This window comes from Armigeres subalbatus, chromosome 1 (assembly GCF_024139115.2).
Source record: "Armigeres subalbatus isolate Guangzhou_Male chromosome 1, GZ_Asu_2, whole genome shotgun sequence".
Classification (NCBI taxonomy): Eukaryota; Metazoa; Arthropoda; class Insecta; order Diptera; family Culicidae; genus Armigeres; species Armigeres subalbatus.
In genome coordinates, this window is record NC_085139.1 from 110301063 (window position 1) to 110314161 (window position 13099).

Here is a 13099-nt window from a genome sequence, read left to right on the forward strand (position 1 = left end):
CCCAGAGGCTCATGGCGGCGAAGCCTCAATAAAGAAATAAAAGAAGTCGACCGAAATCTAACCTGGCAACAGGTTAAAGCGATAGCCGGGCAACGCTCAGGATGGAGATCTTTCAAGTCGGCCCTTTGCACCACCGGAGGTGTACAGGATCCGTAAGTAAGTAAGTAACTGGATGAAGGTAATGTTTTTTTATATCATGTTTTTATTTTCTTCCTGCTTTGAAATCAACCTCACTTTCCCGGAGAGACAGAAAAGTAAACAACAGAACTCACAACACCCACTGCGCCGCGAAGATGAAGTTTACCACAGCAAAATGTACACATTCACCCACCAAATTGAAAAAAATTCACCACGCGTTTAAATGGGCCACTCACATTCATACGGTATGGCGCGAACTGAGCAGCCTGTCAGAGCGACTTGTGAGTGGCTGAATGCGAAATTGAATGGTCGGTGTTGGAACTGATTTTTCGGCTGCACCCAGTCGCACTCACAACGGCGGCGATGAAGGCGACTGCAGATTATACTGAGATCCATGGTTTTCACTGCATTGACTGTGAAATATTTCTACCCTGCATGTCACCGATGACGATTTTGATGTCCCGCAGTGGGCATCCATCGTATGCCTGCTCCAGCTGTGCATAGAACGCTAAAATACGAAATAATTTCTACTAACCTAATTAACACTACTCGCATCCCATAATTGCCGGCCAATTCTGCGACTTCCTGTTTCCAGCGCATGAGAAGAGAGGAAGAGAGCATAATAGCCAAGAGAAGAATCACCCCGATTAGGACCGAATGATTAGATGACAGAGAGTGGATTCGAGACCATGGAAGCCTATACACGTCGTCGCAAGCTCCCGTAAATAAGTTGTTCTCCCTAAACCGCACCAGTTGTGTTGGACAGATAGTCTGGTGGAAAAGAAAAACTTTCAGAAGCCTAGTGATAGTGTACCGCGAAAAATCAAAGTGAGAAAGGGTAGACCCAGTTAATTCAGCCCACGGACACGTGAACTGCTTTTTAGCATGACGACTAGTGTGCACGTGATATTGTCGCAGTAAAAGGGAACCGACAGTCACTGGTGTCCCGAGACGATCCCCCAGGCACCACGTGGAGGACAAGTTCTTCAAGAAAAGTATCCGGAAGGCCTTGGCAATGAAATTGCCCGGAAGGCATCCAAAAATCGAGGTGGTGGTGGCGAGCTCTACGCTGGTGGCCGACAAGCTCCCTCGTTATCTATTGTCAAGCCACACGTGGCGTGTAAGCGGCAACGGAAGTTTTGGGGGTGAGGGGTGTTGTGAGGTCCAGCGGGAATACCCCCGCTCATACAACCCAAAATCCGATGAGTTGCCGCCCCGCTCACGAGCTCTATAGAAACGTCACCTTCAATTTGGCGCTTAACCCACCGTCTAGGATTACTTCGTCAACAACGTCCTACCCAGCGAAGAAACTTCATCCACAGTCGACGGTGATCCCAAACCGCAGCACGAGGGTCATACGTAAGCCATTAAGGATCCAAACATCGCCAGGAATTCCGGAAGCCAAGCTAGGATTCCAGCAAACTGCCGCTACAATAGTGTGGATAAATACGCAGCTTTGATTCCGACCCCTGGGAAGAACGGTGCCTTATCATGCAGCCAATCCGCAGCCTGTAGCTGTGAAGGTATGTTCCCGTCCAAAATCTTCTCGCATGCATTATAAGGGTCCCAACGACTACAGCATCGCCGCAACGTTTCCCTTTTCCCCTCCTATCGTTTCCGAATCCTTTCTCCTAATGCTAATTGTTGCAGACAACCTTATCGCAGCGTACCATTCGGTACTCTGCACGCCGCTGTGCTCTCACTAGGCAGCATAGCTGTCACTGTGTGATGCTGGAGATGCGCATCAATGAGATTTCAATGTGGTTGTCGTTGTATTTGTTTTGTATGTAGTTCAGTTTTGTTTACGTCTCGTACATGAGTTATTTTTGTACCGTTTTAATGTGTCGCGAAATATAGTTTTAATCACTATTCTCTACGCGTTTTATTCCTCTTATGTAGAGGATCGCGAGAAGAAAACCATCGGGTTTCACGGTATAAAAGTGGCGACGAGTATTTCCGCGTGTGAGGGTAGTTTTTACCGTCGACAAAAACTCAACCAACATTTCGTCACCCGTGCGCAAAAAGAGAAAGAGGAGTGCAATGGCTGATGGTGAAAACGGGCAAAATGGTGTTGATCCCACGGGAGTGTTTAATCCACGGCAGCAGTTGAATCAACCGATTAATCCCGTGCCGGTGGCTCACCAGCTTCAGCAGCAAATTCATGCCCCCGTTGTGACTACTCACCAGCAGCAGCAGCCGTTCATTCCGATTTCAACTGCTCAGCAACAGCAGTTCCCAAACTTCCCACCCCACCAACCGCAAGCCCAGGTTAGTACCGAGATGTTATGCAGTTAATGCAAATGGTGCAACAGACGATTGCCCAGAGCCAACAGTCACAAGCACAGCTAATGGCACAGCTTGTACAGAGGCAGCAGCAGGCCGAAGAACAGCAGCAACAGTTTCTTCGGAGTATTTCATCGTCGATAAAAGTGCAAGTGCCACCCAACCCGGAACAGATCCTTGACTCTTTGGCCAGCAATATCAAGGAATTTCGGTATGAGGCCGAAAGTAATTCCACTTTCGCAGCTTGGTACTCGCGATACGATGACCTTTTCGATAAAAATGCTACAAGGCTGAATGACGAGGCTAAAGCTCGTCTTCTCATGCGCAAACTGGGCTTATCGGAGCATGAAAGGTACGTGAGCTACATTCTTCCTAAATTCCCAAAGGAGTTTACTTTCATGCAGACAGTGGACAAGCTGAAAAGCTTGTTCGGAGCTAAAGAATCGGTGATCAGCCGCCGATACAGATGTCTGCAAATTGCGAAGAATCCTACCGAGGATCATGTAGCGTTCGCCTGCAGAGTGAACAAAGCTTGCGTCGAGTTCGAACTGGGGAAGCTCACAGAAGAGCAGTTCAAGTGCTTGGTCTACGTGTGCGGCCTAAAATCGGAGAATGACGTCGAGATCCGTACCCGACTCCTCACTAAAATAGAGGACAACAATGACGTCACATTAGAACAGCTCTCCGAGGAGTGTCAGCGCCTTTTCAACCTCAAGCACGACAGCGCGATGATTGAATCTCCATCTCCGTACGGCCAAGTGCAAGTGGTGAGGAAGTTTGGTGGTAACCGGTTCGCCAAGCAAGAAAGAGAGTCCCCAAAGCGTTCTTCCGGTGCCGCCGCTAAGAAGCCTAGTTATCCGTGTTGGCTCTGCGATGCATTGCATTATATTCGGGACTGCAGTTATAAAAACCACAAATGCTCCGATTGCGGCCAATTTGGACACCGCGAAGGATACTGTGATAGTGCTACGTCCCGGAAACCAGGAAACAAACGCAGGAAACGGGTAATATCAACCAAGGTGGTTATGGTCGACATGTGCAGTGTGCAGCAGCGACGTAGATTCGTCTCCGTTGGTCTTTTCGGATCAAAAATTCGGCTGCAACTCGACACCGCTTGTTACCGCGCAATAGTCGTCACAATGTGGAGATAATCCTAAATAAGGACCAAACATTATTTAAAGGCACTAAGGTAGGAATTTTGTTAAATAAAACTTAGTTAGACACAAAATTTGATAAAACGGTTAAATTGAAAAATGTACATGCTATAAAAAGACCCCTCCACCGGGGTATACTATAAAGAGCAACTATCTCGATGGGATCACCTCATACATGCGGCACGACCCTTCTAACCGAAGGAAAGGACACGGTAGGAAGCGAAAAAGACGGAAAGTAGAGAACGGATAAAAGCCAGGGGAGTCAGTTAGCGTCGGTTCGTGGTAAGGGATAGAGAGTGTACCGAGCTCGTTATTCGGAATTCCCGTAGTCAATACCACCGCGTGGCGCGCATATCCGGAAAAAGAAGTGGCCGGGACAATTTCAGTGACGAGTGACCGGAAAAGTTCCAAGCCGTCGAAGGAACATTGAACCACTTTTTCCGTACCAGTGGCCAACGAGCCCCAATAGTTATTTCGTTGGACCACACGCGGCGGAATAGAAGACCCAACGATATTGAGGATCTGGTCCACAAAGGTCCGGAGGGTTCACCCACGCTTTTGGAATCCAATCCGGTGTGTTCTCTATCCATCAGCGGGTACTAGGGGCGGCTGCCTTTAATTTCCTCCCAAAATGGAGCCATCGAAGTAGAAAGGCCATTCGTTGAGCGTCGCCACAACGGACGCCATCTTGAAACCCGTGACCAAACAGCGAGGGTCACGAAACGAACGTCCACAGGCCACCCTATAAGAAGTTCCCGAAAGTTCTCGTCCCAGTCGCGGAACCTTGACGACTCAATCGACATCGACCCGCAAGCGCTGGTAAGGATCGGGAGAGTGAGGAAGATAGGCCCCCTCCCATCCCTTGCTTCGCAGAACCTTGACGACTCAACAGACATCGACACGCAGACACTGATAAGGATCGGGAAAGAGAGGAAGATAGACCCCCTCCCGGTACTCTACGTCCCAAACTGCTGCTGCAAGACAATCCGGACCCAATCGGTGTATCAACGGACCCATCGCACCGAAAGAAACGCAACCCCCCCCCCTCCTGGGGAAAAAGAACACGTGAGATAAGGGAACATCCACAAATTACGTAACGCTTAGAGGGGGGAGGGGGGGTTGGCCATAGTGTGACAATCCATACAAAAATTTTCAATGATTCATACAAAAAGTGTGACATAGGGGGGAGGGGGGGTTGAAAATGGCCAATTTTTGCGTTACGTAATTAATGGATCTTCCCTAATGCATGTACATTCTGACCCATTTCTATACACCTAAATGTGAGGGCCCCAACGGTTCCTGTAACGGCCGCATCGATCGCTAGCATGTTCTAAATTATGATTAAAACCAAAAAATTTTAAGTAAAGAGATATATATATGTTAAGCTAAATGATTTGTTATTCTGTAATTCTATATTTGGTCTATGGTGTGTCCCTGATTGTTTTCTGCACTGTGACGTCATCGAATCTACAGTTTCCACTTGATTGGTGAGGTGAGTAGCCCGAAGCAAGTTTCGCCGACCCTGAGAGGGTGTAGCCGCGGGGCTAGTCGGTCATCACACGCTTCCGACATCACTGTCATCAGCAGGGAGAGTTGGCAGAAAATAGGGAGTCCTGCCCTATCGCCGGCAACAGTAAAAGCCAAGACTGCTTCCGGAAATGTCTTGTTGCTCGATGGGGAATTCGAGTGCAACGTTACCATCGGCGAAATTACGCGACGTGAACGAATACGTGTTACTGCGAACCAGTTGCATCTACTCGGTGCTGATTTAGTCGATGTTTTCAACCTCTGGTCCGTACCCATGGACACCTTCTGCTGTCAAGTGACCGGATCTTCGTTGCCTACCGCTGCTCTCAAGTCGACTTTCCCCAACGTGTTCAGCGAGCAACTCGGCTTGTGCAGCAAAACGAAAGTGAAGTTAGAGCTGAAAGAAAACATTCGACCCGTTTTCGTCCCGAAACGTCCGGTTGCATACGCTATGTACGACGCCGTAGATCTTGAGCTCGACCGCCTAGAGAAGCTAAATATCATCACCCCGGTCGAATATTCAGAGTGGGCCGCTCCAATCGTTGTCGTCCGTAAAGCCAATGGTTCCATTCGAATTTGCGGAGACTATTCCACAGGGTTGAATGCAGCGCTTCAGCCAAACCAGTATCCGCTTCCCCTTCCGGATGATATTTTCGCCAAGCTGGCTAATTGTAAGGTTTTCAGCCAGATTGATTTGTCTGATGCCTTCTTGCAAGTGGAGGTTGATGAGCAGCACCGTAGGTTGCTCACGATCAACACGCATCGGGGTCTCTATTCCTACAATCGTCTGCCTCCCTGTGTGAAGATCGCGCCTGGGGCGTTTCAGCAAGTCATCGACACGATGCTAGCCGGCTTAGAGTGCACTTCCGGCTATTTGGATGATGTCATAATCGGCGGAAGAACGGAGAAAGAACACGATCGCAATCTACGGGCTGCTCTGAAGCGAATTCAAGATTTCGGCTTCACAATTCGTTCTGAAAAGTGCACATTTCGCAAGCAACAAGTGAAGTACGTAGGCCTCGTCATCGATGCTCGCGGGTTACGTCCAGATCCAGCTAAGATCGAGGCAATTATGAAGCTGCCACCTCCCACAAATGTGTCTGAAACGCGTTCGTTTTTGGGGGCCATCAACTATTATGGCAAGTTCGTCCCCAATATGCGCAAGCTACGGTATCCGCTCGACAATCTCCTCAAAGCTGAAGCGAAATTCCAATGGACTGCAGAGTGCCAAACAGCGTTTGAGCAATTCAAGCGAATTCTTTCCTTGGATCTACTCCTTACTCATTACGATCCTAAGCGGGAGATCATAGTGTCCGCCGACGCTTCTTCTGTCGGGCTCGGAGCAACGATCAGTCACAAGTTCCCCGACGGCACCGCCAAGGTCGTCCAGCATGCGTCTAGAGCACTCACGAAAGCCGAGCAAGGGTATAGTCAGCCGGATCGAGAAGGTTTGGCCATCGTCTTCGCTGTAACGAAGTTTCACAATATGCTTTTCGGGCGGCACTTCCGACTGCAAACCGACCATCAGCCTCTGCTACGAATTTTCGGTTCCAAGAAGGGAATACCAGTGTATACTGCCAATCGCCTCCAACGCTTCGCTTTGAACTTGCTTCTCTACGACTTCGACATCGAGTATGTGCCAACTCACAAGTTTGGAAATGCAGACCTGCTCTCGCGATTGATTAACCAACATGTCAAGCCCGACGAGGATTACGTCATCGCGAGCCTCAACTTGGAAGAGGACCTTAGGTCAGTAGTGTCTAATACGGTTAAAGTTTTGCCTCTCAATTTCAGAGCCGTCGCGCAAAGCACCCAAGCAGACCCTCTGCTCCGAACAGTCTACCACCACGTTCAACACGGTTGGCCCCAGTCCAAACTTCCGGGGTCCGACATCAAACGGTTCCAATCCAGACAGGAATCGCTCTCCGTGGTAGATGGGTGCATCTTGTTTGCCGAACGGCTCGTCATTCCATCGCTACACCGCAAGCGATGCCTTGAGCAACTTCATCGTGGTCATCCCGGCATGCAGCGAATGAAATCCCTTGCCAGGAGTTATGTCTACTGGCCCAGTTTGGATGCTGACATCGTGAACTTCGTGAAGACATGGCAACAATGTGCATCAGTGGCCAAATCACCTCCTCATTCTCTACCGGTGCCATGGCCAAATCCAACTGTTCCGTGGCAACGTGTCCACATTGACTACGCCGGTCCGATCGAAGGCGAGTACTACCTCATCGTTGTAGACTCGTTCTCAAAGTGGCCAGAGATCGTTCAAACCAACCGTATCACATTGGCAATGACTATTAATATCCTTCGCGGATTGTTTGCTAGACTGGGTATGCCAACAACACTGGTCAGTGACAACGGTACCCAGTTCACTAGTGCCGAATTCGCCGATCTAACGGCATCGAACACCTGACAACGGCTCCTTTCCATCCACAATCGAATGGCCAAGCGGAGCGGTTCGTGGACACTTTCAAGAGATCTGTGAAGAAAATTCGAGAGGGAAGAGGATCGATACAGCAAGCACTGGACATTTTCTTGCTGACGTACCGGAGCACGCCTAATCGGGGACTACCCGACCAGAAGTCGCCATCCGAGGTCATGTTTGGACGAAAAATCCGCACGTGTCTCGAACTTCTGCGTCCTCCGCCGGTACGAACATCAGTGGCAATGCCAGCCGACCGTAAGCAACTCAGATTCTTCAGCCAAAATGACCTCGTCTACGCCAAGCTACATGGTCGTAACGGTTGGAAGTGGGTTGCCGGTAAAGTAGTTGAGAGAATCGGAGACGTGATGTACAACGTGTGGATTGTTAATCAACGAATGCTGCGCTGCCATATCAATCAGCTACGGAGTCGTCTTGATGCTGACACGACGCAAAACCAATCCACTAATGAAGCCAGTTCTCGCCAGTATTTATTGCCGCTCGATATCCTGTTGAGTGCTTGGAATCTTCCAAATGAATCAGCCGGCACTCTGGCATCTTCGCCTGTTCGGAACGCCTCTGCTTCAACTCCATCATCGGTGTCAGTCTGAAGTCCCTTGCCGGCTTGTGTTTCGTCCACGCCACGAAACGAGCCAACTTCGTCAACATCATCAGCAACGTCAACATCGACCGAATTCGAATCTGCTATCGAAGTGGAACCGGTGGTAGATCCTCCAAGGCGCTCTTCTCGAGTACGAAGACCGCCAAATAGGTTCGATCCCTACCACCTGTATTGAGAGGGGAGATGTTGCAGACAACCTTATCGCAGCGTACCATTCGGTACCCTGCACGCCGCTGTGCTCTCACTAGGCAGCATAGCTGTCACTGTGTGATGCTGGAGATGCGCATCAATGAGATTTCAATGTGGTTGTCGTTGTATTTGTTTTGTATGTAGTTCAGTTTTGTTTACGTCTCGTACATAAGTTAGTTTTGTACCGTTTTAATGTGTCGCGAAATATAGTTTTAATCACTATTCTCTACGCGTTTTATTCCTCTTATGTAGAGGATCGCGAGAAGAAAACCATCGGGTTTCACGGTATAAAACTAATTATATAAAATATGTGAAAAATGAATGAAAGAAATGAATCTTTCATTGTTTTCGTTTTAAAAACTGAGCCTTAGGTGCATGCTTGTTCCATCATCTCATCCTGTTTGTTATGGTCCGCTTCGATTGTGAGTCTGATGAGGGTAGCCCTGAGCTAGCCGCTACTTACACTAGTTATCAAGTTACGTGAGCATCCGAGTTAATTTCTTCGGTCGTGATACGGTTTTGTGACTGCCGGTTTGGAGACTACTTGTATTTATAACTTTTAATTTCTTTAGCTTTTTTTCATGTACGCTGTGTGTGTGGAATGCTCTGCTGCTTAATTCCACAGTTGTGAGGGGCACTAGTGCAAATCTATATTACTAAAAGTATACTAAAATCAGTGAGAAAAATGTGTCAAAAATCAGTGAGAAAAATGTGTCAATATTCACAAAATTGTATTTTTCAGAAATTATACAATGTTTTCTTACATTTTTGATCTAGTTTCGTATGTCTACATAACAGTCACTTTATGTTCAATAAAACACAAGCTTGGCTCTTTTTTTCTCGCACGAAAAATGAGTTTAGATCGGCGCGCAAGTCTAGCTTAAACGAACATGCTACCAAGAAACGGGAATATTATATTTCAATCGACATGCTCAATGCAGTGGGACAACAAATCTTTTCCCCTTTATTTTTAACGCTTAGATCCAGAACACATGCGCGCGTGCTTACAAACAGTATGTGTATAGGAGGTGACATAACACAAAACTTAGACGCCATACAACTTAAACTGAACTCCTATTTGCAAATTGAATTCGCTATACATAATGGATTTATTGGCCATAGCTCTCGACAGTTGATAAACTCAATTTATCCGAATTATCATAATTATAGTATTGTGTACAACCGGTACAACCAGATCATACATTGCATCAAGAAACTCACAAATTACGTTAGAACTCTCAGCACTTGAATGTCTCTCCAATAGACACCTACCACATGTACCTAATAAGTCCCTATAGCTAAGTATATGTGCTTTAGGTTGGCGAGACACGCAGTTTGCAAATACTCGCAGTTTTAGAGAATCAGTTGATAACACACTCCTCTCGTGGTAGGACGTTCCGTTTTAGTGTCAAGTTTTCGTCAAATTCAAAGTGAGTTTAAAAAAAACTGCAATGTACTCATCAAGCAATGGAACACCGACGGAGGCTGCCTCGTTGGTCCGTGTGGTGGATCTCCGTTCCGATACCGTAAGTGTTCCGACGGCAAACATGCGCAAGGCTATGTTCGAAGCCGCCATTGGGGACGACGTTTACGGGGAGGACCCCACAGTGAACGAGCTCGAACGGCGAGCAGCTGAGCTGTTGGGAAAGGAGGCGGCTCTGTTTGTGCCGAGTGGGACCATGGGCAACCTTTTGGCGGTGATGGTTCACTGCAACAGGAGGGGCTCGGAGGCTATCGTCGGAGACATGGCTCACGTGTTTTTGTATGAGCAAGGTGGGTCCGCGCAGCTCGCTGGTGTTTTACTCAACAACATCAAAAACAAAACGGACGGAACGTTCTGCCTGGCGGAGCTGCGTAACAAATTTCGCGGCTATGACGTGCATGAGCCAAATACGGAGCTGGTATTGATTGAAAACACGCACAATATATGCGGTGGGAAAGTACTGCCTTTGCAGTGGATAGAGGATCTGTCCAAAATTTGCAAAGAAAAGTGCGTAAAACTTCACATGGATGGAGCACGCGTTTTCAATGCAGCGGAATACCTGAAGGTGCCGGTTTCCCGAGTGGTACGCGATGTCGACTCAGTTTGCTTCTGCCTTAGCAAAGGCTTAGCATGCCCCGTGGGATCGATGCTGGTTGGATCGAAAGAATTCATAAAACAGTACGTAACCAATTTATTTCTGAAATTTATTATGTGGGTGAATAAGAATATATGTACTGATATTCCTTGGTAATTGGATGTAAACATCAAATTTACATTCAATTTGACAATATTCAACATAGACCTTTCCCATCAAATTCAACCAATTTTAAGTAGCTGGTTTTTTTTTTTTCAAACAGTGATAAAGTGAAATTGTGGAACGAATGATTTAACATATTTGCAACACTTTTTTTAAAAGTTGCTTGATGTCAAAGAAGAAAAACGATTCTCTGCGCGAGTCTGTTCTAATAATTGGCTATTATGAACTGGTTGGCGATTTTTCGCTAGCCATGACCTATTATCACCCTTAGTTCGATTCTCACCCCACATGGCGCCAGATAAGATAACTATGTAGTATTCAAAACCGTCTATAGAATACGAACTACTACCCGTTGTACATATGTAATTTCTTTTCTTTTCTTTGAAGAGCACATCGTCTACGCAAAGCCCTCGGCGGGGGTATGAGACAGGTAGGGTTCCTAGCGGGAGCCGCATTGGCGGCCCTGGACGAAATAGTGCCTAAGCTCGGCATTGATCACGATCGTGCAAGAAGGATTGCGAAAGCTATCCACAGTATGAATAGTCCCTTGTTCACGGTGGATCTGGAGAACGTCCAGACAAACATTTTGATGGTGCAGATACTGAACGCAAACATTAAATCATCTGACTTCACCGAACGGTTGTTGGAAGTTAAACCGAATGAAATTGACAGCGGACTCACCGATAGCTCCGGAAAGGGCATTAGTGTTAAGTTGAGTGCACGTGATTGGGCATTTGCGCGAATTGTAGTGTACACAAACCTAACGGACGAGGAAGTGGATCTGGCCATTCGTAAAATTAAATACGTCATCGAAGAATACCAGACAGCACTTCTATAGACGTATAAAGGATCTTTAATAAATTTTAGTTCGGATAGAAATGAAAAGGGTTAATGAATTGAATCGTGTTAATGAAGGTTAATCGTGTGATTTGAAAGAAATCCTAATATACTGTTGTTGTAGATACCATTTCTATTTACCAGACTAGAGTATACAGATGGATCAACTATCGAAACTCGGCGTACACAATTCTGTGGCGTATTCTGTTTAACAAGCTGAGACCGCTTGAGCTGTCCTTCGTCGGCGAATACCAGGCAAGTTTTCATGAAGTCCAATCAACGACGGATCAGATGTTTAGCTTGCGGATGGTGCAAATGCACCATCTGTTTTGACGTAAACTACGTCTAAGGGGAAGACTCAGATACAGAGTGTAAAATGAAAATTTCAAAATTGGGGACCGTCACGAAATCATGTAAGATTTGTAACTTTAATAGGTCCTTTATCTTTTAATGGATTTAAAAGATTTATATATCAATCAATTCGCAAACTCTCCACCAATTTTCCAGTTTTTGTTTTGAAACTTTTGATTATCAACGCTAAGCTATTGAAAATTTTAGTTCTTTCATGTATAATCAGGCTATTGACATCCTATTGTTTAGCCCATCGCCAGATCGTAGCCAGGATGTCCCGGGCTATATTTTTTTTCATACTGCGTTTCAATGATGACAGCGGGCTATGTCTATTGATGATGATGACACCACGCTTGACACCGGGTCGTGTATAATGCATCCCCTATGGACTTAACCACGAGCTACCACGAGCGTCTTCTTTTTCTACGATTCTTCTTCTTTTCGCTCGAAAAAATGACATCCGCTGCGGGCCGATGAACATTTGAGTGAATTCGGAGCTTTTAGTTCACCGGATGTTCACGATGATGTTCATTTTTTGTAAACTTTGCCCTCAGATGAGGTTTTCTTCTTACTGAAAATCGACGCATGACGTCATCGTAGTTTAGTCCATACAGCGTGTTCCAATCCTTGGTAATTGCCTAATTTAGGGTATTATCAATTATTGAACTGGAGTGTATGAATGAGGGATTCCAGCTGCTAGACAGTTGGGTCCCTACTCACTCAGCCTCACAGAGTGGGAGGGGTTGCTAAAGCTGGCTAGTAGTGTCGGTAGGATGGTTCCTTCTCTTCTATATAGAGCGGAATGATTGGTTCAGTGTACTATATTTGGCATTGAATTTTCTTAAAGTCATGTCAAACTGTCAAAAAAATGCACACCTGAGCCACAGCAGCACTTCAGTGTATTTTCAGTGCGCGTGCTCCTGTGGCTCCGGCGTGCATTTTGTTGATAGTTTGACATGACATTTAGAAAATTCAAATATCCTTCTATTAGTTGCACTTACTTAAATGAGATTATAAAATCGTTTAGAGGAAGTAAAATCAAAGAGTAGATTTTATTGCACACCCAACAAACATTGAAGGTAAGTGAAGCGCTTATAAAGCCAAAAATAGTCTACTTAAGCTAAAAAACTAGCTTATTCAGCTTAAATTGTTTGTTGGGCAGAATGTAGGACAACACTGTTCGCGGGATTTGATACGGGATTTAGCTCTGGGTTTTGTCAGCTGTTTTACGAAAAGAGGGAGGAACAGCTAGTGCACCCCAAATCGACCTCTCTGCGATAGGGCGTATTCGCCAACACACAAAGGGAATTGCCGATGCGGTGCCCACGCG

General features: G+C 46.5%; 2 protein-coding genes across 2 annotated transcripts; both read left to right on the forward strand.

The window, feature by feature from the left end:
* The first annotated feature begins 2178 nt into the window (after positions 1–2178).
* On the forward strand, positions 2179–7521 carry LOC134206425 (uncharacterized protein K02A2.6-like). The gene is made up of 4 exons (XM_062682142.1): positions 2179–2406; positions 2451–3457; positions 5049–6851; positions 6897–7521. The coding sequence occupies exons 1-4, from the start codon at positions 2179–2181 to the stop codon at positions 7519–7521; spliced, it is 3663 nt and encodes a 1220-aa protein (XP_062538126.1).
* Positions 7522–9416: 1895 nt separating this feature from the next.
* Positions 9417–11466, forward strand: LOC134205345 (uncharacterized). The gene is made up of 2 exons (XM_062680526.1): positions 9417–10502; positions 10969–11466. The coding sequence occupies exons 1-2, from the start codon at positions 9793–9795 to the stop codon at positions 11417–11419; spliced, it is 1161 nt and encodes a 386-aa protein (XP_062536510.1). The 5' UTR covers positions 9417–9792; the 3' UTR covers positions 11420–11466.
* The last annotated feature ends 1633 nt before the right edge of the window (positions 11467–13099 follow it).